This window comes from Linderina pennispora (assembly GCF_002104995.1).
Source record: "Linderina pennispora strain ATCC 12442 chromosome Unknown DL89scaffold_8, whole genome shotgun sequence".
NCBI lineage: Eukaryota > Fungi > Kickxellomycota > Kickxellomycetes > Kickxellales > Kickxellaceae > Linderina > Linderina pennispora.
Window position 1 is genome coordinate 470,193 of NW_024468256.1, and position 22,549 is coordinate 492,741.

The 22,549-nt window shown below is 55.2% G+C and overlaps 14 protein-coding genes across 14 annotated transcripts; 8 read left to right on the top strand and 6 right to left on the bottom strand.

Annotated features, from left to right (window-relative positions):
* Positions 1-413: 413 nt before the first annotated feature.
* On the top strand, positions 414-2,448 carry DL89DRAFT_268146 (uncharacterized protein; the record flags this gene model as incomplete). The annotated part of the gene is made up of 1 exon (XM_040887809.1): positions 414-2,448. Exon 1 carries the CDS (start codon positions 652-654, stop codon positions 2,443-2,445), a length of 1,794 nt encoding a protein of 597 aa, XP_040742856.1. The 5' UTR covers positions 414-651.
* Positions 2,449-3,154: 706 nt separating this feature from the next.
* DL89DRAFT_275134 (glycoside hydrolase) lies at positions 3,155-4,874 on the top strand (the record flags this gene model as incomplete). Its single annotated transcript, XM_040889267.1, has 2 exons — positions 3,155-3,964; positions 4,050-4,874. 2 exons carry the CDS (start codon positions 3,155-3,157, stop codon positions 4,872-4,874), a joined length of 1,635 nt encoding a protein of 544 aa, XP_040742857.1.
* Positions 4,875-5,281: 407 nt separating this feature from the next.
* Positions 5,282-6,200, top strand: DL89DRAFT_268147 (uncharacterized protein; the record flags this gene model as incomplete). Its single annotated transcript, XM_040887810.1, has 1 exon — positions 5,282-6,200. A coding segment is annotated over exon 1 (570 nt), but the record flags the coding sequence as incomplete, so codon positions are not given.
* Positions 6,201-6,208: 8 nt separating this feature from the next.
* DL89DRAFT_268148 (DUF914-domain-containing protein) lies at positions 6,209-7,758 on the bottom strand. Its single transcript, XM_040887811.1, has 4 exons — positions 7,395-7,758; positions 7,209-7,351; positions 6,784-7,177; positions 6,209-6,727 (listed from the first exon to the last, which is right to left on the bottom strand). Exons 1-4 carry the CDS (start codon positions 7,596-7,598, stop codon positions 6,443-6,445), a joined length of 1,026 nt encoding a protein of 341 aa, XP_040742859.1. The 5' UTR covers positions 7,599-7,758; the 3' UTR covers positions 6,209-6,442.
* A 382-nt stretch (positions 7,759-8,140) lies between these two features.
* DL89DRAFT_268149 (uncharacterized protein) lies at positions 8,141-8,579 on the bottom strand. The gene has a single exon (XM_040887812.1). The coding sequence runs from the start codon at positions 8,462-8,464 to the stop codon at positions 8,288-8,290; it is 177 nt and encodes a 58-aa protein (XP_040742860.1). The 5' UTR covers positions 8,465-8,579; the 3' UTR covers positions 8,141-8,287.
* Positions 8,580-9,189: 610 nt separating this feature from the next.
* DL89DRAFT_268150 (uncharacterized protein) lies at positions 9,190-10,264 on the bottom strand. The gene is made up of 2 exons (XM_040887813.1): positions 9,982-10,264; positions 9,190-9,800 (listed from the first exon to the last, which is right to left on the bottom strand). Exons 1-2 carry the CDS (start codon positions 10,059-10,061, stop codon positions 9,305-9,307), a joined length of 576 nt encoding a protein of 191 aa, XP_040742861.1. The 5' UTR covers positions 10,062-10,264; the 3' UTR covers positions 9,190-9,304.
* Positions 10,265-10,824: 560 nt separating this feature from the next.
* On the top strand, positions 10,825-11,383 carry DL89DRAFT_323272 (uncharacterized protein; the record flags this gene model as incomplete). Its single annotated transcript, XM_040891384.1, has 2 exons — positions 10,825-10,899; positions 10,952-11,383. The coding sequence occupies exons 1-2, from the start codon at positions 10,861-10,863 to the stop codon at positions 11,381-11,383; spliced, it is 471 nt and encodes a 156-aa protein (XP_040742862.1). The 5' UTR covers positions 10,825-10,860.
* A 107-nt stretch (positions 11,384-11,490) lies between these two features.
* On the bottom strand, positions 11,491-13,456 carry DL89DRAFT_293581 (uncharacterized protein; the record flags this gene model as incomplete). Its single annotated transcript, XM_040890402.1, has 6 exons — positions 11,491-11,523; positions 11,561-11,699; positions 11,740-12,059; positions 12,106-12,261; positions 12,312-12,575; positions 13,415-13,456. 6 exons carry the CDS (start codon positions 13,454-13,456, stop codon positions 11,491-11,493), a joined length of 954 nt encoding a protein of 317 aa, XP_040742863.1.
* A 311-nt stretch (positions 13,457-13,767) lies between these two features.
* On the top strand, positions 13,768-15,307 carry DL89DRAFT_258203 (uncharacterized protein; the record flags this gene model as incomplete). The annotated part of the gene is made up of 4 exons (XM_040885587.1): positions 13,768-14,352; positions 14,381-14,534; positions 14,575-14,843; positions 14,900-15,307. 4 exons carry the CDS (start codon positions 13,768-13,770, stop codon positions 15,305-15,307), a joined length of 1,416 nt encoding a protein of 471 aa, XP_040742864.1.
* Positions 15,308-15,741: 434 nt separating this feature from the next.
* Positions 15,742-16,680, bottom strand: DL89DRAFT_258204 (NAD(P)-binding protein; the record flags this gene model as incomplete). The annotated part of the gene is made up of 1 exon (XM_040885588.1): positions 15,742-16,680. The coding sequence occupies one exon, from the start codon at positions 16,678-16,680 to the stop codon at positions 15,742-15,744; it is 939 nt and encodes a 312-aa protein (XP_040742865.1).
* Positions 16,681-16,970: 290 nt separating this feature from the next.
* Positions 16,971-17,871, bottom strand: DL89DRAFT_293584 (phytanoyl-CoA dioxygenase family protein; the record flags this gene model as incomplete). Its single annotated transcript, XM_040890403.1, has 2 exons — positions 16,971-17,252; positions 17,284-17,871. 2 exons carry the CDS (start codon positions 17,869-17,871, stop codon positions 16,971-16,973), a joined length of 870 nt encoding a protein of 289 aa, XP_040742866.1.
* Positions 17,872-18,258: 387 nt separating this feature from the next.
* Positions 18,259-18,684, top strand: DL89DRAFT_258206 (uncharacterized protein; the record flags this gene model as incomplete). Its single annotated transcript, XM_040885589.1, has 1 exon — positions 18,259-18,684. One exon carries the CDS (start codon positions 18,259-18,261, stop codon positions 18,682-18,684), a length of 426 nt encoding a protein of 141 aa, XP_040742867.1.
* A 593-nt stretch (positions 18,685-19,277) lies between these two features.
* Positions 19,278-20,254, top strand: DL89DRAFT_268152 (uncharacterized protein). The gene is made up of 3 exons (XM_040887814.1): positions 19,278-19,427; positions 19,459-19,832; positions 19,859-20,254. The coding sequence occupies exons 1-3, from the start codon at positions 19,282-19,284 to the stop codon at positions 20,056-20,058; spliced, it is 720 nt and encodes a 239-aa protein (XP_040742868.1). The 5' UTR covers positions 19,278-19,281; the 3' UTR covers positions 20,059-20,254.
* A 110-nt stretch (positions 20,255-20,364) lies between these two features.
* Positions 20,365-22,447, top strand: DL89DRAFT_268153 (uncharacterized protein). The gene is given in 11 exon segments (XM_040887815.1): positions 20,365-20,525; positions 20,650-20,677; positions 20,702-20,760; positions 20,806-21,043; positions 21,068-21,109; positions 21,132-21,206; positions 21,300-21,622; positions 21,721-21,786; positions 21,806-22,071; positions 22,108-22,193; positions 22,248-22,447. 11 exon segments carry the CDS (start codon positions 20,457-20,459, stop codon positions 22,400-22,402), a joined length of 1,407 nt encoding a protein of 468 aa, XP_040742869.1. The 5' UTR covers positions 20,365-20,456; the 3' UTR covers positions 22,403-22,447.
* Positions 22,448-22,549: the final 102 nt, after the last annotated feature.

Here is a 22,549-nt window from a genome sequence, read left to right on the forward strand (position 1 = left end):
GGAGCGCGGACCGAGAGATACCGGCCCCTAACGACAACCACCTGCAAAAAAAACCGGTTCTTATGACCCACTTTAATTGCATTTTTTGCATATTTTTTCCGCCATTCGCGTAGTGCAATGTGCCAACCCTTCATCGTGCCATAGCAGTATTCCAGAACAGGCCGACAATGCGCAGGGTGGAAATTGCCCACCACAAGCAATGGATGGAAAATCAATGTGGCCCAAGCATGCACACTGATGCATACCCAGCGTCGTTCCACTGCATGCCCACCAGCCAGCCAGTCGCACCCCTTTTCCTGCTGATGACGCCCGCAAAAACCTCAGAGCGCCAACTTTGGTCCCGATTCGCGCGTGCCCAGCCAGTGTGAGCTCGGTCCCTTTTTTCTTTTTCTCTTGTCACATTTGTGGACTCCATGCCATCCTGCAACTGTCGCTGTGGGAAAAAAAAAACATCCCGGGAAATCCTCTGCCAACCAGACCAATACCGGATACATATCCTAATCGCCGATCAGCCAGCATCAGATCTGCACCGCTCAAAGCCTGTCCCAAAAAAGCGCTGATTATTGCGATCGCTTGGACACCGATGCTCTGCATTCCCGTTTTTCTTTCCAGGCGCATTCTCGCTACTCTGGAAATTCGCATACTTGTCAAATGTCGCTTCCGCGGTTATCGCAGGGCATCGATGCCGCCGGGATCAAGCGGTTCCCCACAATCGGCCAGGTGTTCAACTCGCTGAAGCACAAAAAGCAGCGCCTCTCGGAGCTCGACCACGAGCACGTAGTGCTATCAATGGCGTGCGGCGCCGTAGAAAAGCACGGGACAAAGTCCGATGATACCGAGGGCCTGCTGTGTATGCCCATAAAAGATATCGCCGACAATCTAACGGTGCGTGCAGGCGAGGATCTGGCGCCGGTCACTCCGCTTGCAATCAAGCAGATGGTAGCAGCTGATCCGTGGGTGCGCAGCGCCGTGTGCACAGAGCAAGGCCATATGCAGGTGCGGCAGGGTGTGCGCGAGGAGCTAGATGCCCATTACAATAAGCGGAAGCAGGCAATGTTTGCAAAATACCTGCCGGTGTTCGACAGTGTGCGGAATACGCCGCTGGGCGCGAGCAAGGCGAATGAGCAGCAGCTCCAGAATGAAATCCGCCAGCTGGTGGTTGAGCGGGAGCCATGCAAGGAGAACCAGGAGACTGTGGATAAAATCGTCAAGACCGTCGGATTGGTTGGCCGGAGAGTAATGGAGGGCGCCCGGGTCAATGCCGAGCTGTTCGGGTCGCGCCGGTACAACCTGGCCACCAACACCAGCGATGTCGACATTATGCTGTCGGTGCGTGTGCCGAGCCAGGACGCCGAAGTCAACCATGCAAAGTTCTTTTCCCGGTTCGCCAAGCGGCTGCGCAATACACCTGGGTTCCGCGTGCAGGCAATGATCACGCATGCGCGCGTGCCGATAGTCAAGTTTCAGTTCCGGTCGCGCCGCGGCGGCTGCTTCCAGGGCGACATTTCGCTGAACTCTAGCATGGGCCTGTCCAAGAGCCGCATGATCGAGACATATGTCAACATGGACGGCCGCGTAAAGGACGTGATGAGCGTGGTTAGGGCGTGGGCTGAGGCCCGCAACATTACATGCTCACACTGCCTCAACTCGTATGCCCTCTCCATGATGATACTGGCATTCCTGATCGGCCGCCGGGTGGTCCCGCCGCTGCAGCTGACCAAAACCCACCAGTTCACGCGCTCCGGGTGGCGGCGACTCGAGGAGATCCAGCACAACCCGGACCTGATCCGTGATCTCTACGACAACACGATCTCGGGCGGCCGGGGCGCCGTGATCAACTGCATTGAGACTGGCGAGCCGCTCCCGGACTGGCGCGTCGACGGCACGCGCGCGTACTTCATGGGCACCCAGACTAGCCAGCAGTGGGTATCGCCAAACAAGCACTCGTCGGCCACGCTCGTCTACGAGTTCTTCCGCTACTACGGCTTTGATTTCGACCCGATGCAGCACGCCGTGTCAGTGCGCCTGGGGTCGCCCGAGATCCCGCGCATGTCGCTCTACGAGCTGCAGGCGCCCGAGCCCTCCATGTACATAACTCTGCCGACGCAGTGGCGCCAGGACCTGCGTCTTCTAGCCATTGAGGATCCGTTCGAGGTCGAGCATAACTGCGCCCGCCTGGCGCCCGCCGAGTGGACCGAGGGGTTCCTCTGGGAGATGCGTCGGGCTGCCTGGGCATTGCTGCCTGGGCGGGGTGTCGGCCTGCAGCGTCTGCTAGCGCCGCCCTCCGTGAACGTCTTCCGCGATGCCTCGGTGTGGGCCAGCGCCTACCATCGCCTGTTCCCTGTCATCCAGAACCTGCTTGGCGAGCAGGTGTTCAGCAAGAGCGAGCTTGCAGTGCCAGGCAGGGTGATCGACCTAGAAGAACATGAAAATAGCGACAAATAGATGCCCTGAAAAAGTATCGTGTATGCACTCGTGTGACACAGCAGCAGTTGCCAGTCCACATGTCCACATGTCCACATTGCCCCACTCCCCCTCCCCCGCACAGATACCAGTGTGGCTACACAAGTGGAGATCAATCCAAAACACATCCAATGCAGACACAGCAGGCTCTCGACAAGCTGCTGTCTGATGACATATGCAGCTGTGCGACTCATATCTTGCGCCAGCAGTCGATCCTGCTGCTAGCTGCTAATCGCTTATAGCCCTGTGCAAGTAGGGAGTGCAATATGCATGGTCGCAAGCATCTTTTTTTTTGCTCGGGGAAGCAGCTATTGGCAGGTGCGCTTCCGGCGTGGCTGGTGTTTCTCATAGATAGGGTGGTCAAAGTGAATCTATGCTGCGCGGCCGGGGGTGGGGAGGTCCCACCGCTGACATGAGTGTCTTCGGATGCAGCTAGCTATAAATGGCGCCCCTTTCCTTCCTGGCATTGAAAAAAGGAACCCGATAGCTTGTGTTACTGCTTTTTGCCCTCCCACTTTGTTTGTTGCTGCTAACAATAGCTGGAAACCTCTCCCCTGTAAGTGCTTTGCAACCGCTGTCGTCACTGGCGTTCTTGCTGCTCTTTGCACCCTTCTTCTCGCCACTTGTCTGCCCACTAAACATACACTTGGACGAACCATCCACCCTGTCTAGATTCATTGATACATTCAGGATGCGCGTTAATCTCAGCCTCACACTCGCCGCACTCCTCTCGGTGTCCCACGCCAAGGGCCCTTGCGACTCGCCCATCTACTGCGAGGGCGACATACTACACGCCGTGCAAATGGCCAAACTGTACCCTGACGACAAGACCTTTGTCGACAAGCCCACAATCAAGCCCCTGGATGACGTCTTGGCGGCATTCAAAGCAATCGGTGGCACCACAGCCTCGCGCTCGGCAATTGCCAGCTTTGTCGACGCAAACTTTGGGCTCGAGGGCACTGAGCTCAAGGCTGTGAATCTGACTGAATTCACAAGCTGCCCAAAGTTCCTGTCGCACATCCACAACCCGCTGCTGCGCGCATACGGAGGCGCAGTCAACGGGTTTTGGAAAGACCTGGTCCGCGAACAGGACCTGACGTCGCTCTGCGGTGGGTGCGTCTCGTCGATGCTGCCGCTAAAGTATCATTTTGTTGTGCCTGGCGGGCGGTTCCGCGAGATCTACTACTGGGACACGTACTTTACTATGGAGGGCCTTCTTAGGTCTGAGCTGTACGACACCGCCAGGAGCAACATCGAGGATCTGCTTGATCTCGTCGACAGCTACGGATTCGTGCCTAATGGTGCCCGCGTGTACTACCTCGATCGGTCCCAGCCGCCTCTACTGACGCTGATGGTCAAGATCTACTTTGAGCACACAAACGACCTGGCCTTTGTCAAGAAGGCCCTACCGACTCTCAAGAAGGAGCACGGGTACTGGATAGCCAACCACTCGGTCTCCGTGCCGTGCAAGTCTGGGTCCGTCACGCTGAACCGCTATATTGTCGATACCGACCAGCCACGACCCGAATCCTATACGGACGACTACGAAATGGCGCATAACGCGACAACCTGATCCAGCAAAACAGGCGGGGATCTATGCTGATATGGCTACGGGCGCCGAGACCGGCTGGGACTACAGCACGCGGTGGGTGCGCAACCCTAAGGCACCCGCTGACCAGCTCCTGTTTGGCATCCGCACGCGCCAGGTCGTGCCTGTCGAGCTCAACGCCATTCTTTACCAGGTCGAGCAGGCAATCGCTCGCCTGGACCGCCTGGCCGGCGCCGGCGACTGCTCCGACTACGAGCAAATGGCGGCGACGCGCCTGGATGCAATGAACAAGGTGTTCTACGACAGTGCCTCCGGGATGTACTTTGACTGGGTGCTTGAGACGAACTCGCGCTCGACGATTTGGTCGCCGGCCGCACTGTGGCCGTATTGGTCGTTCGGCAGTAGGGCGCCCCAGGATGGCGGCAAAAGGGCGTTTGATTATCTAGCTGGCGTTCTGTCAAAGAACCCGGGTGGTGTGCCCACCACGCTCAACAACAGCGGGCAGCAATGGGACTGGCCTAATGTGTGGCCGCCCCTGCAGTATGTGCTGATGCAGGGTGCGCTCAACCGCAAGGATCACAAGCTGGCGACTGTGCTTGCCCAGACATACGTCGATGCGGTGTTCTGCTCATGGTACAACACCGGCGGCTCGATTCCCAATGTGCTGGCACAGCTGCCTGGGGAGTCTGATATAGGACATATGTTTGAAAAGTTCAACAGCACCAGTATTGGCCAGCAGGGCGGCGGCGGCGAGTACACTGTGCAAAGCGGTTTTGGGTGGACCAACGGCGTGTTGCTGTGGGCACTCGACACCTTTGGCAACAGGCTGGCTACCCCGCAGTGTGTTGCTACTAAAGATTAAAATCTGTTGCGCTGTAATCTCTCGCCATATATCCTTGAGAAAGTCATATTTATTTCTTGTAACGAGCGTAAATTTGGACTTGTTTCATCCCAGAAGCTATATTTTTAATACCATCCCGATTCTCATCCTGGCCATACTCCGCATTTCTCCCCAGATGTGTATGCGGGAAGCAGTTGGCAAACAGGTGTGATACTATTATTATTACCCGCTCTTACCCCGCCATTTGCTCTGATACTTTTATTTCGAAAATAGGGGATCTGAATCAAGCCTGCTCTCCGCCCAGCAGTTCTCCGTTAGACAACATTAATTCGGGCCGGGAAAGATGTGGAGAAGCTATATGGCTACAGGCATTCCAAGAGGCAAGCCTGTTGAGCTGGCTCAAGACACTGCCACTATGAGTATATAAGCTGGAGACGGCAGCCTGCACATAGCAAGCAAAGGCATTACATCTTTCCATAGCATTTTCTCTTCATTTGATTCCAGCACACAGCACGTTGGTAGTACCCTCTCCCCTCAGCCGCTTAATTGTCCGCCCCCACACCATTTTTAAGCAATGCAGACCTACGCTATTCTCGCCTTTGTTGCAGTTGTTGCTGCTGACCGCGAATCCTTCCCCTGGTATGGCCGCCGGCCCGCAATCGCCTGCTGGCCCGCAGGTCATGGGTAACCCTGGCATGTTCCAGCAGCAGCCGATGCAGCCATTCGTCCAGGCCCCGATGCCCGCTGTGCCCAACTTTGCCGTGCCGGGTGCCGGCCCTGCCACCTTTGCTGGCGCGCAGCAGCCGCAGATGATGGGTCAGCCGATGCCCGTGGGCCAGCCGGGCACCTTTGATCAGCTCAACAACATGATCGGCGACAGCGCGCCCGGCAGCCCTGCCTCCGGCAAGAAGGACGGAAAGAACGGCAAGGATGACAAGGATGACAAGGACGGTAAGGGTCCCAAGGACGGCAAGGGCCCCAAGGACAACAAGGACGGCAAGGGCCTCAAGGACGCTAAGGACAACAAGAACAAACCCGACGCTAAGGACAAGAACAAGCCTGGCAAGGACTCGATCCCTAGCCTCGACAACAAGGCCAAGGGCGGCAAGGAGGACGCTAACCCCAAGCCTGCCTCTGCTGACTCGGGTGCCTCGACTGCTTCGCTCTCGCTGGCTGTTGCGGCCATTGCCGTTCGCGTTCTCCTCTTTCCAGTAAGCTGGAGGATATTGAGCTCCTCCGACTCGCCGGAGGGGCCAAGGCATCCCAGTGTCTGCTTTCGTCGTCGAATATTTTTCCCTTTCTTCAATCCGCTCCCGTCCAATATACTCCCAAAAATACACCAACAATCATTTTACTCATGGTGTTCGTGTTATGTTTTTCTAGGAAAGGAGGAAATATGATTAAATGGATGCGCTAAGCGCACCAAGTAGCAAGACTAATAGGTTACTCAGTATATAACAAATCGCGCAATCTCGCTTTCAGCTTTGAGGAAGTGGGACAGTGCTGTGGAAAGGCGAGCGGTCTAGCTAAAGAGTCGCCTACAGTCCTACAACAATAAGCATACTTTTGCCTCCCTCCAAATGCTTTGCTCAAGCGAAATCACGCGGGTTGCTGCTACCAGACGCCCCAGATCTGGTCCTGGCCACCTGCGGCTGCACCGCCGGCTTGACAATATCTGAGCCAACACCTTCCTCTGGGTCGGCCTGCGCAACAGGTCTCTGGTCCAGATCGCCAATAACGGGTGTCCGGAATCCCCACACATTCGCCATATGCTGCGGCTGGTCGTACGGGAAGACATGGTAGACGAATAGTCCAGACACAATCATAACGAACGCACCGGCGTAGATGGGCGTGATCTTGTCGTGGAACATGTACTTTCGCAAAAATCAGGCCGTAGAAGTCGCTGGTCAGGATCGACAGGTTGTAGAACGTAGGCCGAGCTGAGACGGAACAGGAACGGCGCGATCGAGTACAGCACCAGCATGGCCGCATCGAATCCGAGCGTGTATCCGACGACCTCGCCGGTCCACTTGAGCTCGCCGATGCGCTTGTGCTCAATGATGGCCATCTGGACGCCGTTGATGATGGTGCCAAAGAACCCGAGCCACGCCACGGTCTCATACTGCGGACGGTGCTTGACAATGAACTCCTCAGTCGTGTTGGACACTGCGTAGCACGTGGCGCCGATCAGCATAAAGATGTCGCCCTTGGCGGCATCGCTAGCCGAGTAGTTTTTGCCGTTATCCATGTCACCCTTGATCTGCAACCCCATGCCGCCCAGACACAGCAGCACGCCCAGAATCTGGGTCCACCGGAACCGCACCCTGAACAAAAAGTACGTGATGATCATCACACACGGCAGAGTCCATCGTGTCCAGCAGCATGCACGACAGCAGCGACGTGTAGCTGTACGCCTTGACCACAAAGTAGTTGCCCTCGACATCGACTGCCGCGAGCAGGATGTACCAGTAATACCGCTGCTTGATGTTGAGCCACACCTTGCGTGGGCCCAGGCGGAATCAGTGTGATTGGCATGTACACGATCAGCAGCAGCAGATACACCAGAAAGCTCTGGAAGTTCGGAATGGTCACGTTGAGGTAGTTGGCGAGCTTGTTCGACAGCACCGACGTCGACGTGATGCACAGCGACAGGATCTGTCCGATGACAAGGATAAGCACAAAGTGGCGCCAGTTGGAGAAGACCTGGCGGTTGGCCAGGAGGCGTTGCGGTAGCGAGAACGTCATTTTTCGTTTCCTTTAGACCGAGCAGAAAGACTCTTTTTGCCGAGTAAAGGTAACCACCTAAAAATGATTAAAAGTTGTGGTTGTTTAAAAAGTAGCGCTGATGCACGAAGCGTAGAAAGCAAAAAAGAGAGGAATTGGGAAGAGAGAGAGAAAATTTTTTGTGGTGCCACCACTCCAGGCTGTAGTCGCATTAGTGAGGCGAGGCGATCTGCAACGCTCGCCCAAAGAGAGCGAGGCTGGGCTTCTCGGAGGAACCTAAAGCCAACGCCCAACAAGCTAGCACGAGCCATAGATGCAAGATCCCCAGAGGGTGTGCGCTTGGAGGCAGTGGCACACAGCAGACACCTAGTCCGGGAGAGGGCATCACCTCTGAGATCACGAGGTCGGCTGGTTGCATCATGTCGTGCTGCATGAGGTTCAGGATGCCGCCACCACCACGACATTTTGCCCCACCTTTAGCCATTCCCTGGTCTGGAAGCGAGGATTGTGTGCACAGGATTCCCTGCTTCCAGAACAACAAGGCACCGCAGCTAGAGCTGACAGGATAATGAAAAGGCTATTTATTCATACAATGGAATTAACAACGACTTCAGAGCCGCCTTTCCCAGCCTGCAACCGCGGGGAGGAAAGAGCTGGCCCCAAGCCCAGTAAAAAGTTACAGAAAGCAAAAAGTGGGAGGGCCAGGCGAGCTACCGCTGGTTGCGAAGGTAGTTCTCGACGTTGTGCTGGCAGACGGCCATGTGTGCAGTAACCTCGGCGTCGCTGTGCTGCGGCTGGAAGCAATATGGGCACAGGAAATCGTATCTAACATGGTTCCTGAATGTGCACAGGCCATTGCCTGACTTGGGGTTGCTCAGTGCGTACATCGTTGCGGGAGGTGAGAAAAGAGTAGCTGCTGGGAGGGTGTGGGAAAGAAAGGTGCTCGATATCGACAAGGAGCGGGAGCTGGAAAACTTAGACTGCTGTGAGAAGAAAGGTGAGGTTTGGAAGGACGGCGAAAGGCAAAAAGAGACAGCTATTTATACAAAACTTCCACCTCGTGCTCCCTCTGCTTTGCCTAGTTGCCTGTGCATCCTCCCACTGGACAAGACTTGCTACTCCGTCATCTGCCCTATTTTGGATGTGACGCGCCCGGATTGTGATTCACAAAGGATATGCCTTTTTCCCATCTCTAGCAGCCTGGCCACATGCCAGCACCAAGGCCGCGCTCCGCTTGTCATGTATTCTGGTCGCTCTCTTGTTCTCCCACCCACTCTCTTGTTGCCCTGTGAGGGAGCGTGTTCACAAAAAAGAATGTGCTGGCTTCATGACCACCACCTGTTGATGTGACTTGGCGCCCTTTTGCATTCCTTCCTTTTAGCTGAATGCTACATCACGCCTTGCATGTGTATGCAGACCCGCCTGACCTGGTGGGCAGGGCATTGGGAGAAAAGTCCGCTCTGCTGTCCCCTCACGCCGAACTCTCTCCAGCTTGGGATAGGCTATATAGAGGATCGTTTGCGGCCATCACCACATATCAGCGCACCATCACGACCATATCAGCGCACCATATCCGCACCCCAGTTTACATTCAGATGCAGCATCAAGTATGGTGATATTATCTGTTATTAAAAAAGCGGCCCAGAATGCACATGTGCGGCCATCTAGGATGGAGGGAAGAAAAATGAGGGTAAAAAATACTAAAACTCTCCGAGTGCCGACAGGACCTAGCTGGGCGGGTTGTTCAGCAGGTACTCAATTGCTGCATTGACATTGCCACCAGTCATTGTCAGAGCGCGAATGTTTTGCTGGGCGTCCCAGAATCCCATGTCGTTGAGCTGCTGCAGCTGCTGCTGATAGCGCTCCTCGGGCGGCACTGCTGTTGGCAGCTGGGCTGGGCGATCCGCCCTGCACCAAACCCACCCATGCCAGCACCCGGGTTGAGCAAACCGGCAAACGGGTTGAACGCAGGTGCCGCCTGTGATGCCGCAGGTGGCGATGTCGCTGTTCGGGCTGCCGGTGGTGGCAGTGGTAGCAGCAGGCGTCGATGCCCACGGGTTGTAGATGCCGGTGTTGGCTCCTGCACCAGCGCCTGGCGTACCCATTTGGGCCCGCTGCATCGCGGACTGCATCTGCGCCATGCTGCGCATGACCTCCGGGTTGGCCATCATCCGCATGAACTCTGGGTTGGTCATCATCTGGCGCATCTCGGGCTGTAAGCCGCTGCGCAATCATCGGGTTGCTATCAATCATCGACTGGAGTGCCTCAGGGATTCGAGAAAAGGCTCTGCATCATTTGCTGGGCCATCGGATTCGAGTAAAACTGGTCAATCATTTCTGGCGATAGCTGAGGAGGCATACCGCTCGCCAGCGCCAAACATATCGCCCATGCCACCCATGCCACCCATGCCGCCCCATGCCGCCCATGCCGCCCATGCCACCCATGCCATCCATGCCGCCAAACATCGAGGCCATATCCGGCATGGCGTTAGCGCCCGGCTGCTGCGCTTGTGTCTGTTGGGCCTGCGATGCTGTCGTACTGGGCGGTGCATCACTGATGGCCGCGCCTGATGAGGCAGCAGCAGAGCTGGCCGCAGGTGTGCTCTTCTTCGCGCCCCCCTTGACCATGTGGATGGTGTTACCGTCAGCGATCTTGTACGTGGCCAATGTGTCTGCGTCCTTCAGAATCCGGCCTGCATAGATAAGGCGCTGGCTCTCGACAGGGCGTGTCCTCAAGCTCCTTGGAAATTTGCTCCTTGAGCTGGAGCACTGTAGTCGTAGCCGGGTCCACCTCCACGGCCACTCGCTTATCGTTCGAGCACTTAGATAGTCAGCTTTGCCATCGCTTTCTTTTTTCCTGCTTGTCTGCAAAGATGTGAGTGATGGAAACAAATGTGCTAAAGAGTAAAGAGTAATTTCGACAGATGAGAAGAAAGCTTCCAGAGAGCTCGACAACTCGAGCGTCAGGCCATGATGGAGCATTACGTGCCCCTTCCAGACTGGATTCCACACGACGATCGGGGGATTTGGTGATCGAATTAGTAGTGTGCACATGTGACCTCGCCAGAGGAGATTCGGCTCAGTTGTTTGCGATATATGGCGAGCCTGCCTGTAGCAGATGTCGCGATCACAATATCCACTCGTCTCATCGGGTGGTACCATCGCGCAATTAGTGGCACCTAGATTTCTATATAAGTATGGATCAAGCTAGCGAAAGGAGCCAGCCTTGCTATCAACCACCATCCTTCTCCTCCCTCCGGCGCCACCACCACTCCTTGCGCAGATGCCCAACGTCCTCGTCTCCGGGGTCTACCCGTCCCCTGTCTCTACACCCTCTATCTCAGACTCCATTTTCGAACTGACGACTGGTCAAGGACACACAGGAGGACAAGGCCCTTCGAGAGGCGCTGCGTCTCCTCACACCAACCAGACCTGACTTTCGCACTGCCGACTATGCTGCGAGTTTCAACTGGGACGAGATTTCGCTCGAATACGCGAGGCAGCTAAATGAGTTCACACACCTGCCGCAGCGAGACGAGGACTCTTCGCCATGGTATGCCGTGGTGTTCCGGTCGAAGCGACGCAAGGACTGCAACAATGTCGATTTATTCGACGCCGACAGAGACGCATACAACGAGGCATTCAAGCATACGGGCGGTGCGCTGCTGGTCTACTGGTACACCGACCTGGATGCGGACTTCAACTGCCTGGCCACCTGCGTGTGGACCAGCCGTGACAAGGCGCTGTCAGTCAACTCTCTACCAGCACACCGGCAAGCATCGCGGCTGTCTGCTGACTCGATATGAGCATTACAAAATCGACAGATACAACATCACATGGACCCAAGACACTGGCAGATTAGAGCTGGCCAAGCTAGACTTGTAGAATCGCCAGTCAAAAATATTTCTACTTTTTAAACCTTGGGCCACAGGCCAATGTTCTTGAACTCATCTACCGTGGGGCGGAATGGCCTCGGGCGTGACAGTCTCGTACGAGTACTTGAACCCGATTTCGGGGATGCTGGTGATCAGGGAGCCGTCAACACCGAGCGGGTACTTCTCGAGTGTGCAGTACGGGTGCTCCTGGTCGAGGTACGGCGACAGCTGCGAGTTTGCGATGTTGCTTTTTGGCCAGCAAATCCATCCACGGCCCCAAGAACGACCCGTTGACCTCCTCTGTTAATTCGGCGGTGCGCAGGCGCTTGACGATAAAGTTGATCGCTGCGTTCTGGAAGCTGAGCTCGATGTCAAACAGCTTGCCAACACACTTGGCCAGGTGCGAATTGGTTGTGTCTCCAGGGTCAGACAGATTAAAGACAGCCGTGCCCTGCTTGCCCTTGTGCCACTGTGCGACCTTCAGGGCAGCCAGGGCTACATCGTCGACGTGCACTGTGTTGACGCGCAGCGCCTTATCCCACAGCACGTCCATTTTCTCGCCCTCGACCTTGCTGATCTGAGCCATAATCAGCATTGGCACCACGTTCTGCCGGTCGCCGGGTCCGTAGCACAGAGCCTGGACGCAGGATCACCAGCGGCAGCTCAGGGATCTGCTTCAGGTCGTCCTCTGCCTCGATGTAGCTCTCAGCCAATGCGTTGGGGGCCTCCAGCTCGCTGTCTTCTTTGTGCTTGGTGTTGCCGTCAGCCTTGAAGATGTGTGCGCTGGACAGGTGCACAAATGAGCCAACCTTTGGCCTTGGCCGCGTGCGTGGCAATTTTGACCTGAGAGCTGGTGCACATGCTGCTCGTATACCTGCTTCGACTGCCCGAACTTGTATTCGGGGGCAAAATTGAATACGTAGTCCCACGTGGTGCCGTCCTCCCGCGCAAACGCCCGCTCGAGGAACTCACTGCTCTGCTGGTTGCCCATACGGTAGTCGATCTTGCTGTACAGCTCCAGCACGTCGGGTGGGAACGACGCCAGCGCCGGCAGGACCTTGTCGGTGCCACGGATCTCCCAGCTGGTGGGATCGGCTGCCCGGTCGCGCTCCTGGCATAGAAGCTTCACCAGCGCGCGCCCATAAAAGTTTGCGCAACCGCAAATGAGAAACGAGGGCATATTATATTACTAGGAAAAAGTAGGGCGGAGAAAGACAGCGTATAGAAATTGGCGGGTAATGAGAGAAGACAAAAAGCAACGCCTGCTCAAAATCAAAATAATGGTGCCGCCGCCGCCACCAGCTCGTCATGAGAACATATCGTGCGGGCCAGCGCACAGCCAACAGCGTGATGCAGCGGTCTGCCCATACGCTCGCTTCAGCCGCTGTGTTTGCGCTATGAAAATCCACCTTAGGCTGTCAGACCGATAGGCGGTCCCAGACGGAGTGGGATCTGCACGCGAGCCGGATTCGCACATCCAGACCAAACCAGAGATGGCCGGCTCAGAGATACGCAAGACCAAAGTCTCTGTAGATACCAGACGGCCTCATACAGGGCAGTGGGTCTAATTTGTGCAGATTGCTTGTGCAGCAGCTGCACAATACCTAGCTGAGTGCCCTGCTAGCGGTGGCTTACCAGCTCATAGGTTTGTTTCTGGACCAGTCCTGAGGGCTGGCATGAGTCAGGGGGCTTGGGCTAAATGAGATAGTCCAGACATATAGGATGAGCGGCTAAAATCGAATATATCATATTTCGCTGTGCAATGACAGCGACAGCCATATTAAATCGCCAACGATATTAACATCCAGCCGGGGCTAGCGGGAGATAAGCTAGAAGCAATTATGTTTGTGTATAATATCCTAGAGCCTAGCCTGTACCAGAGGCAGCCCTATCTTTGTAGCACTCGACTGCTGTTCATTTAATTCATACATCCAGGCCATGTTGCCCAGAGTGTCGGGCCACGATCTCTGCGGTGTATCCCCAGAAACCGCTGGCCTCGCCCATCTCAGAGTAAAATGCACACATACGCCGATGCTGTAGCTGTGATGGCCATGTATAAAAGGGTCGATCTGTTGGCCAGAAATCACCAGTATCCCTCAGTACAATCTTACCAACAGCAACTAGAACAACTCCTAGTATACATTCCTCCGAAGACTCTTTTCGCTTAGCAACCTCTTCTCCCTGCCACCTGAGCAACCATCCCTTACCTTTACCTCGTCACAAAATACGCTGGACAGTATTTTGCCCTCGCTTCCTTATACAAAACACCCCTCTCTCTCTATCGATCTTGATTGACCGTCAACCCTGCTCTTACCATGAACACCAAGTTTAGCATCACTACTATTGCTCTCGCGGCGCTGGCGTCTGCGACTGTCCACGAGGCTATGCCCAACTATGACAACGCGGCAATGGTCACTGTGCGTCCCTACAAGCGCATGCTGGAGTACTTCCATTACGGTCGTGTCAGCTACGAAACCAACTCCGAGACACCCCCTACCAGCACTTTTCCTAGCACGACCCCCACCACTCCAGGTGGTGGTTGTGAGGGAACCACCTGCACTCCGACTACCACCCCGACCACCACTCCTGGCGGTGGTTGTGTAGGAACTACCTGCACTCCGACTACAGTTCCGACCACCACTCCGGTTACCACTCCGACCACCACTCCGGTTACCACTCCGACCACCACTCCTGGCGGTGGCTGTGTAGGAACTACCTGCACTCCAACTACCACTCCAACTACTACTCCGGGCGGCGGCTGCCAGGGAACCACCTGCACTCCGGTTACCACTCCGACCACTACTCCTGGTGGTGGTTGTGTAGGAACTACCTGCACTCCGACCACCACTCCGACCACCACTCCGACCACCACTCCGACCACTACTCCTGGCGGTGGCTGTGTAGGAACCACCTGCACTCCGACTACAGCTCCGACCACCACTCCGACTACTACTCCAGGCGGCGGCTGCCAGGGAACCACCTGCACTCCGGATTACCACTCCGACCACCACTCCTGGCGGTGGCTGTGAAGGATCTACCTGCACTTCAACTATGACTATCACTACCACCCCAGGCGGCGGTTGTGAGGGAACCACCTGCACTCCGATTGTCCCCCCTACCAGCGGCAATAATGTTTATTCAGCAACACCTCCGGATATCGAGCCTTCGTGTGAATCCACCTATCACGATCACTCTGTCTCTCACTGAGGCTATTACGGTGCCAACCACTATCACGGTGCCGACAACCGTGGCTCAGACGTCGACAGTTACTACAACGGCTGTCCAGAGCGTCACCGAGACGCAAACCGTTCCTACTACTGTGACGCAGACCGAGACCGTGACATCTGTTATTCCAACAACAATCTACAATACTGAGACCGTCACCAGCACTGTCAACAACACAGGCAACTGTGACCGAGACCCAGACCCAAACGCTGACACAGACAGTCAACAACACTGTCACGGAGACCCAGACAGCGACAGTCACCAATACCCAGACCTGTTGTCAACACTGCCACTGCTACTGAGACCCAAACGGCGACCGTCACCAACACAGCCACCGTTACCAATACCCAGACGGTCAACAACACGGTCACGGACACAGAGACAGTCACAGTCACACCTCCTGCTCCAGCCCCGAGCACCGAGACCCAGACGCAGACTTTGACGATTACTGCCCCGCCCCCAGCTCCCAGTACAGAGACCCAGACCGTGACCGCCCCTTGTGGAACTGTGACTGCAACGGTTACCATTACGCCACCTGCTCCAGCTCCCAGCACCGAGACCATTACCAGCCACTGCTACATCCACAAATGTCATCACTACCACTGCGCCGCCACCCGCGCCCAGCACTGAAACTATCACTACCACTGTGACTATTACCCCGCCACCTGGTACGGTTGTGCCGTCCAGCGAGGTCCGCCTACAGCCCCGCCACCTGGTACGGTTGTGCCATCTAGCGAGGTTCCACCTACAGCCCCGCCACCTGGTACAGTTGTGCCGTCTAGCGAGGTTCCGCCTACAGCCCCACCACCTGGCTACGGTTGTGCCGTCCAGCGAGGTTCCTCCCCCAACCGCTGGTATCTACCAGGGCTCACCCCCACCTGCGAACTCAAGTGAGAACACCTGCCCTGGCGGAAACTGCGGTGGCTGTGTATACTGCGGCCGCTGCCTACATGTAGGCTGTGACATTCCTCAGCAGTGCCTCACAATATAAATCACCATTCTTTATCTTTATATCAACGACATGCAAAGCCATGGCCGCAATAAACCACCTACAAAAATCGCATTTACTTTTGGTGCTCTTTGCGCAGAGCGTACGCCAAGCTAGACCAGTCCCACTTCTCGCCGCCATTGTCCTTGACCCACTGGAGGTGCTCATACGCAAGCTCTGCAATCGGCAGGCGCATACCAGCCTCTCTAGCTACATCAATAGCGTACCCGACATCCTTCATGCCGCCTGGAACATTGAATCCAACCTGCGTCTTGCTGGCCTCGCCATTGTCTGCCACCATCTTCAGAGCGTACCCCATGACTGGTGGGACCGGGAACACCTCCTTGATGAATTCAAAGTACAGCTCTCGCCCAATTCCAGCCTCCTCAGCTACCGCCATCGCTTCACCCAGCGACTCAATGACAGAAGCGATCATAAAGTTGCCAAGGATTTTGTATCGCGCCGCCTTGATCTGGTCAGTGCCGCAGCTGATTGCGACCCTGGCAAAAGCCGGGACAGCGATTTCACCCAGAACACCCTCTGCTTCGCCGCTGGTTACAAACACAAGCATCGCTGCCTTGGCTGCTGGTGGTGCGCCCCACACTGGCGTCTGTGCAAAACTGACGGGCCGCGTGTACTCGCTCTGACGGCGTGAGATTTCTTCCAGTACCCACTGGGTCGTGCTCGGGTGCACGGTTGTTGTGTCAGCGATGAGCAAGCGCTCAGTCGATGAATCATCCTTTAACGAATCCAGAAGCTGTGTCACAATGTCTTTGACTGCGGCATCGTTGACGAGCGAGAGGAACACAACATCGCTGTTGGCTGCAACGCTGCCAGGAGTGTCGCGCGCAACAGCGCCAAGCTCTTCGACTTGAGCACACTTTGAAATGGTCCGGTTGTTGATGCTGATAGGCGACAGACCGTTTGCAGCACGGTGTTTCTGTAGGTTTATGGCCATTGCAAGCCCCATGTTGCCAAGGCCAATCAATCCAACGCGAAGGTCCCGTGCAGACATGGTAGGAATTATTCGTAGAGAAAGAGCGTATGAGAGGTTGTTTAGAAAAGCAAAGCGAGAATGGGGAGCTCTGAGACAGCCCGCCCGACTCGCTTGCTTATAAGCCTGCTCAGCTGGGGGTGCAGCCACAGTGCGGCGGAGCTGCATTTTTGGCGATGACAAATCGCAGTATTGTTGGCAACCGCTGCATGAGCACAGGCGAACTGGGATCTTCAGTGCATCGGTTCATAATTGTAGATAAAAGACCAACAATTTGTCAACATATCCGCGAGCAGTACACACTAAATGAATTATAGCTTAGTCAGCTCTCTGTCAGCAGGCATTTGCAACCAGTTGCGGTCATCATACTCGTAGCCGCCTTCGATGATGTGGAAGGTGTAAATCCAGCGTGACTTGTCAGAGTGGTTGTGTGAAGACCGATGCAGCACCTGGCCGTGGATCAGGACAACAGAGCCAGCCTTGACTTCAATGGGCTTGCATTCGGCACCCACTGGTTTCTGCTCAGGGATCGGTGTCTTGTTGTTGTCCTTCGTTGGTGGGAAAAGCGAGAATTCGGGCTCGATTGGCACAAACTCTGTGCCATCGCCGGTCCTCCTTTTGCACGAACCGCTTCGAGATGGGAGTCTCGAGATGAGAGCCGGGGATGAACTCCAGGCAGCCGTTGGCCAATGTGCAGTCCTCTAGAGCAAACCAGAACCCACAGGCCGACAACGGCCTTGTGTACAGGAAGCATGAGTCTTGATGCAGAGGCACCTCGCCGCCAATCGATGGCTGCTTGCAGATGACCATCGACTGCAGGATGCGCGGGTCATCATAGCCCAGGCGCTGGGCCACCTGCCTGACCTTGTTGCTGTGCGACAGCTTGGCAAACAGCGGCTCGCGAATGTGTAGGCCATGGCCAATCTTGTTGATGGCGCGTGTCTTGTCAACGGCTAGCCTTCCGTCAACAACGGCCTGTTCCTCCAAAAAATAGCTGACCTTGTCAGACGAGTCAAGAAAGTATCGGTCACCGATATGCTTGTCGCGAATGCCGGTCGAGAAGGTGGTCTTTGGCTGTGATTCAGGATCGAAGCTGTCCAGCAGCTCGGCTGTGCGCTTGCGCAGGGCAGCCACCTCCTCTGCACTGAGGAACCCAGGAATCACGACGCAGCCGTCGTTCTTGAAGCTGTCAAAGTGCGCGTCAGTAAACATGGCCATGGCTGAATCAGGTACAGTAACAAAAGTAATGGTAGAGAGCAAAACTAGGATGGACGTTTGGGCGATAAGAAGAGCAGGGGTGCGAGCGTGCGACCCTCCAGGCTTTACCCCTCCTCTTTTCGGAGCTCAGGACTGACGGATCCATCACATGCACTAGGGATTGTCCTCGGTAGGAAAAATTGGCGCGGGTGCTGATGTCACCTAGCCCACCAGTGATCTATCTCCCGTCGGCACACGATGCATATAGACCGGAGCTGAGGCCGCAGTCGAAGGTGCCTAGTAGAAAAGGAACAGCGAACGCTGGCAGGTCTGAAGGCTGCTTTCCAACACAAGCAGGTAGTTAGCCCCCATCACAGATTGCCCGCACGCATCTCCATCTCCATGAAGTCACTCATATTCATCCTTGTCACGGTGGTTCTGCCCTTGCTCACCGTGTGGAGCGACCAGGTTCCCCATAGATCGCTGGCTCTGGCACCATCGGTGGAGAAACGCCTGGAGGTCAATATTGGCGCAGAGTCCCCAGAGTTTCTAATCACTGTGCCGTTCACAGTCGGCAATGGTGTAGATTTTGTTTCGGGAAACGTCAGCATCTACTTCAAAGCGACGAGGTCTGTTCGATTCGTTGGTACGCCTGGACAACGCTACTATGCTTATATTGCAACAACAACTTTCATTTTCAAGTTTGATTTTGTGGCCAGCCTGGGATTTGACAGCCGCCAGTCGATGGTCCATGATGTGCTGTATCTCGACAACATTTCGGCCACCATTATGTCTGACCAGTTTGCACAGGGTATCTCTGCTTCCTGACTGCCGAGGCTACCCGAACGCGACCTCTCTCAATCACTCGAGATTGCAAATGAGCAGCGATCTAGCCTCCATATTCTCCAGAATCTATATAGCTACACATCCTGCCCCTCACCTCAATAAGACTGCATTTATATTATTTTAGCTTGGGCATCAATTTCTCTGGGCCAAGAATGTAAGCGGGGAGTAGGCAATGAAAATCACTAAACGACTATTCTACAGACTAGACCGAGCGAGGCCATGTCAGTAGTTGATGTATGTTGAAGCAGGGCTGTACATTCAAGTGGCCATATTAAAAGGCAGCAGTTGCCATATCAGCTCGCAAAATAAATCTTTGACTATCCGCTACTTCGAACGACTTTTACTCCAGATACCTCCTTTTGCACCCAGCCAGCATGTACCGCACAAGATTCACTCCAGGCAATACTTCTTCTCCTTCTCAGCCTACTAGCGCACGTTGCTCATGGAGCCCCTGCAGCAGCAACAGCGACTGTGCGTTCAGCTGACAAGGTCCAGGGCGACCACATCAACTTGTTAGTGGCACCAAACGGCGGCATTGCTGCAAATGCTCAACCCGGAAAGATTGCTGAAGCTATCGAGATGCCAGCCCTGATTGATTTCCGCTCTATTGTCGCTGCATTCAGCAAACCGATTCAAGGCAAAAACCTTGCTGTGGAAAGCGGCGCGCGACCGACTGCCCGCATCGATGACCTCGATAACACTGCCATGGAGAAGAACCACCCGCTGTCACAGACACAGGCACTGGCGCAGACACAGACAGGACACAGGCACTGGCGCAGACACAGACACTGGCACAGACACAGACACAGACACTGGCACAGACACATGTGCAACCGCAGCAGCAGCAGAGCCCGGGTTTCCAGCAAATTACCCAGCAAATTACCCAGCAAATTCCAGTCCAAAAGGAAGCATTCTTCCTACCAAAGACGCTGGTCCGAATACTATCGCTCCAGGACAGCAGATCAAGAACAAGCCAGTTGCGCAGATCCAGGATATCGACCCTGATGCAGAGCTAGCCCCGCACAGCCAGAGCTCCACCATGAATGTTGTGAGCCGGAGTGTGACCCAGGTCGTGATCCACAGCAAGGAAAAGACCGCATTCGTCGTCGATGAAGACAACGACAGCGACAGTCGATGCCTGAGTCTAGCAAGTCAGGTACTGTTGAGAGAGCGAAGAAGGTTGACAAGACCGACAAGGCCGACAAGGAAGACAGCACCTCATCAGGGCCGCAGCTCGATCGTCTTGGAGCAAACGACAACGGGGCAAGCTCACTGCTGAGCGGCCGTGAGTGGAAGCTGGCTACTGCTCTGTTGTTAATAGCATCCTGCTATCGGGGCCTAAACCTCCTGGCATAGCCAGAGGGTTGTTCTGTGGGGAACAAGAAGGAAAAAGACATCTAGGCTATTTCTCGCAAGTTGTTCCTCACTCTACTACCTCTTGCCCATGCAATTTCGTATTTTTCAGCGATGATGTTCTCTTTTCATATTTCTCCACACCCTCTCACCTACAACTTTTATTTGCAAATCTTCACTACTGCCAATATATACAAATTAAGTAGTCCCAGTTTCATACTTGATATTATGTAGAGGCGGTGGAGTGGAGTGAAGTTTAAAATGGCCATGGACTGGCGAGCATCCAGCAGTCCATATTCAAGCTATAGAAAACCACCGCCCTTCGTCTCACTACCGCATCTGTATCCTTTAGACCTAGACAGCTTTGCTCCAGAAATTTCCAGAAGCACACTCAATAAGCAATGCGGACCATTTCGTGCTCGATTCTGTTCCTCTTCGCCAACTGCGTATCGGGCGAGATATTCTTCAATGTGACCGCAAGGGCTTGACCCGAGGGCCGTCCAATCGTCACTGTTACAACTCGGCATTACTGGTTATGATCCCCACTCACGCGCTAACCCCGCTGGGCTTTACCCTGCAGCTGTCGGAGCCAAGATCTTCAACGATCAGCTCATTCGTGCCGGTATTCCAGTTGCCGGCGTCTCAGGGGTAGCTTCAAACCAGCAAGTTATTACCCAAAATGCTGCCAGCCACCACAACGCACCTGTGATCTATTCTGCCAATAATGCCATGACTGGCTACCGCTTATAGCCAGATGCCGGTTGGAGCGGTTGTGCAGGCAGAGACAGAGGCAGATACTCCTGCGCCTACCATGTCGCTGGCACCAGCGATCCTGTGATAGCTAACACTGCTGCTGCTACTGTTCCAGGTGCTGTTCCAGGTGCTGTTCCGGGTGCTGTTCCGGGTGTTGTTTCGGGTGTTGTTTCCAGGTCTGTCCAGGTTCTGTTCCAGGTACTGTTCCAGGTTACTGTTCCAGGTGCTGTCCCAGGTAGTGCTCCGATTGTTGCTCCAGTTGTCGCTCCAGGTGCCGTATCTGTTGCTGCCCCAGCTAGAGGTAGCAGCTCCGGAGGAGGAAGAGGAGTATGAGGAGGAGGGGACCTCCCCAGCAATATCAGACTCCAGGAAAGCTTGTTCGCCAGGCCGCTGTGCCTGTGAGCAGTTTGACTCCCCCCGCCGACCGCCTATGCTGCCACGACCCCCGAAATTAACGTGAACCTGGCTGGTGTTTACCAAGCCGAATGTAGCTGCTGCTGCACTTACACGCTTTGCTGTTGGCCCAATGGAGGATCTTGCGGCTGAGGCAGATGCTCTAGCAGATGAGGCACCCAAGGGGCCGAATCAGAACGCCAAGGTTGCGCAGGCTATGGCAGCCAAGTCTGCTACCATCCCTGCCGTCCCTATGGTGGCGGCAGTCCCTTCGCTTCCAATCTCTGGTCTTGCGACAACAACCACTCTTATGCAGATTCCGCCTGGTGTCTCCGTTGTCACCACTACCAAGCCTGTTGTCGTTGCAACCGCTACACTGACTGCCACTGCTCCCGCAGCCAAGGTCACAGTTACAACCAAAGTCACTCCCCAAGCACACCGCGGATAGCGCGTCGATAACGGGCAAGGCAGGCAACAAGGCATCACCTGCCAAGGCACCAGTTACGAAGGTGCCGGCAGGCAGGCCAGCTGCTGCCCCCAAAGGCCGAAGAGGGCGAGGCCAAGTCTGAGGAGCCCGCTGCTGCTGTCGAGGAGTCTGCTTCAGGATGTCAGCGGCGAGGCTTCCGCCGAAGGCTCCGAGGCTAGTGCTGAATCTGAGGCAGAATCGGCTGCTGATGTCGAAGATAGGTTGGCTAACGGCGAGACAGCTTCAGCGCTGCGCCTGGTTGCTGCTGCTGCCCAGACGGCATTTAAGCCTGAGGATATTGACAAGTTTACGTTCCCGGCGGCGTCGCTGGCAGTGGATTTGAGCGGTTATAGCCAATTGCTTGGCAAGACCAACCATGCATCGGCTGCAGGGTCGTACTGGAAGTGAGGGGGCAGTGTTCCAGGGATCGCAGCCGGCAGGTGGTATGGCGAAGACTGCCAATCATTCGAGCGCCACCGCAACCAGCACCAGCGAGGGCTGAGAAGGAGTCCAGCGGGCCAAAGGAGTCAAAAGACTCGAAGGGGCCTAAGGATTTGAAAGACTCGAAGGACATCCAAAGATAAGGCTGCTGAGTCCGAGTCCAGCAGCAAGCCCGGGCCAAACGCGATCGTTGGGCCTGGCACACCAATCTCTCGTGATAGCAGCGCATCGTCGCTGGCCACACACACTGGCATCCTTGCCATCTCGGCAGCTGTTTTCGCCTTGTTTCTCTAGTATCCTACTGTTATGCGCCATCAACCTATAGACATTCGCATTTTATTGTTAGCACGTTTCCCAATACATAGTCCTACTCTTGTCAAACGATGCAGCTCGATATATGCTTCGAAACATGGGCATGATCAGCAAACAGCATAATCTCAG

What these genes read in the sequence shown, in the direction of transcription:
- DL89DRAFT_268150 (XM_040887813.1), bottom strand. Translation starts at nt 10,061, where the DNA reads ATGCCGGATATGGCCTCGATGTTTGGCGGCATGGATGGCATGGGTGGC. An exon ending in GGCGGCATGGGGCGGCATGG is followed by an intron (nt 9,801 to 9,981) that starts GTGGCATGGGTG and finishes ATGATTGCGCAG; the next exon opens with CGGCTTACAGCCCGAGATGC.
- DL89DRAFT_268149 (XM_040887812.1), bottom strand. Translation starts at nt 8,464, where the DNA reads ATGTACGCACTGAGCAACCCCAAGTCAGGCAATGGCCTGTGCACATTC.
- DL89DRAFT_268153 (XM_040887815.1), top strand. Translation starts at nt 20,457, where the DNA reads ATGCGGACCATTTCGTGCTCGATTCTGTTCCTCTTCGCCAACTGCGTA. An exon ending in TGTTCCAGGTGCTGTCCCAG is followed by an intron (nt 21,044 to 21,067) that starts GTAGTGCTCCGA and finishes TTGTTGCTCCAG; the next exon opens with TTGTCGCTCCAGGTGCCGTA. An exon ending in GCTGCAGGGTCGTACTGGAA is followed by an intron (nt 22,072 to 22,107) that starts GTGAGGGGGCAG and finishes CGCAGCCGGCAG; the next exon opens with GTGGTATGGCGAAGACTGCC.
- DL89DRAFT_268152 (XM_040887814.1), top strand. Translation starts at nt 19,282, where the DNA reads ATGCCAGCCCTGATTGATTTCCGCTCTATTGTCGCTGCATTCAGCAAA. An exon ending in ATGGAGAAGAACCACCCGCT is followed by an intron (nt 19,428 to 19,458) that starts GTCACAGACACA and finishes GCGCAGACACAG; the next exon opens with ACAGGACACAGGCACTGGCG. An exon ending in TGAAGACAACGACAGCGACA is followed by an intron (nt 19,833 to 19,858) that starts GTCGATGCCTGA and finishes CTAGCAAGTCAG; the next exon opens with GTACTGTTGAGAGAGCGAAG.
- DL89DRAFT_268148 (XM_040887811.1), bottom strand. Translation starts at nt 7,598, where the DNA reads ATGACGTTCTCGCTACCGCAACGCCTCCTGGCCAACCGCCAGGTCTTC. An exon ending in GACACGATGGACTCTGCCGT is followed by an intron (nt 7,178 to 7,208) that starts GTGTGATGATCA and finishes CTTTTTGTTCAG; the next exon opens with GGTGCGGTTCCGGTGGACCC. An exon ending in TCCGTCTCAGCTCGGCCTAC is followed by an intron (nt 6,728 to 6,783) that starts GTTCTACAACCT and finishes TTTTTGCGAAAG; the next exon opens with TACATGTTCCACGACAAGAT.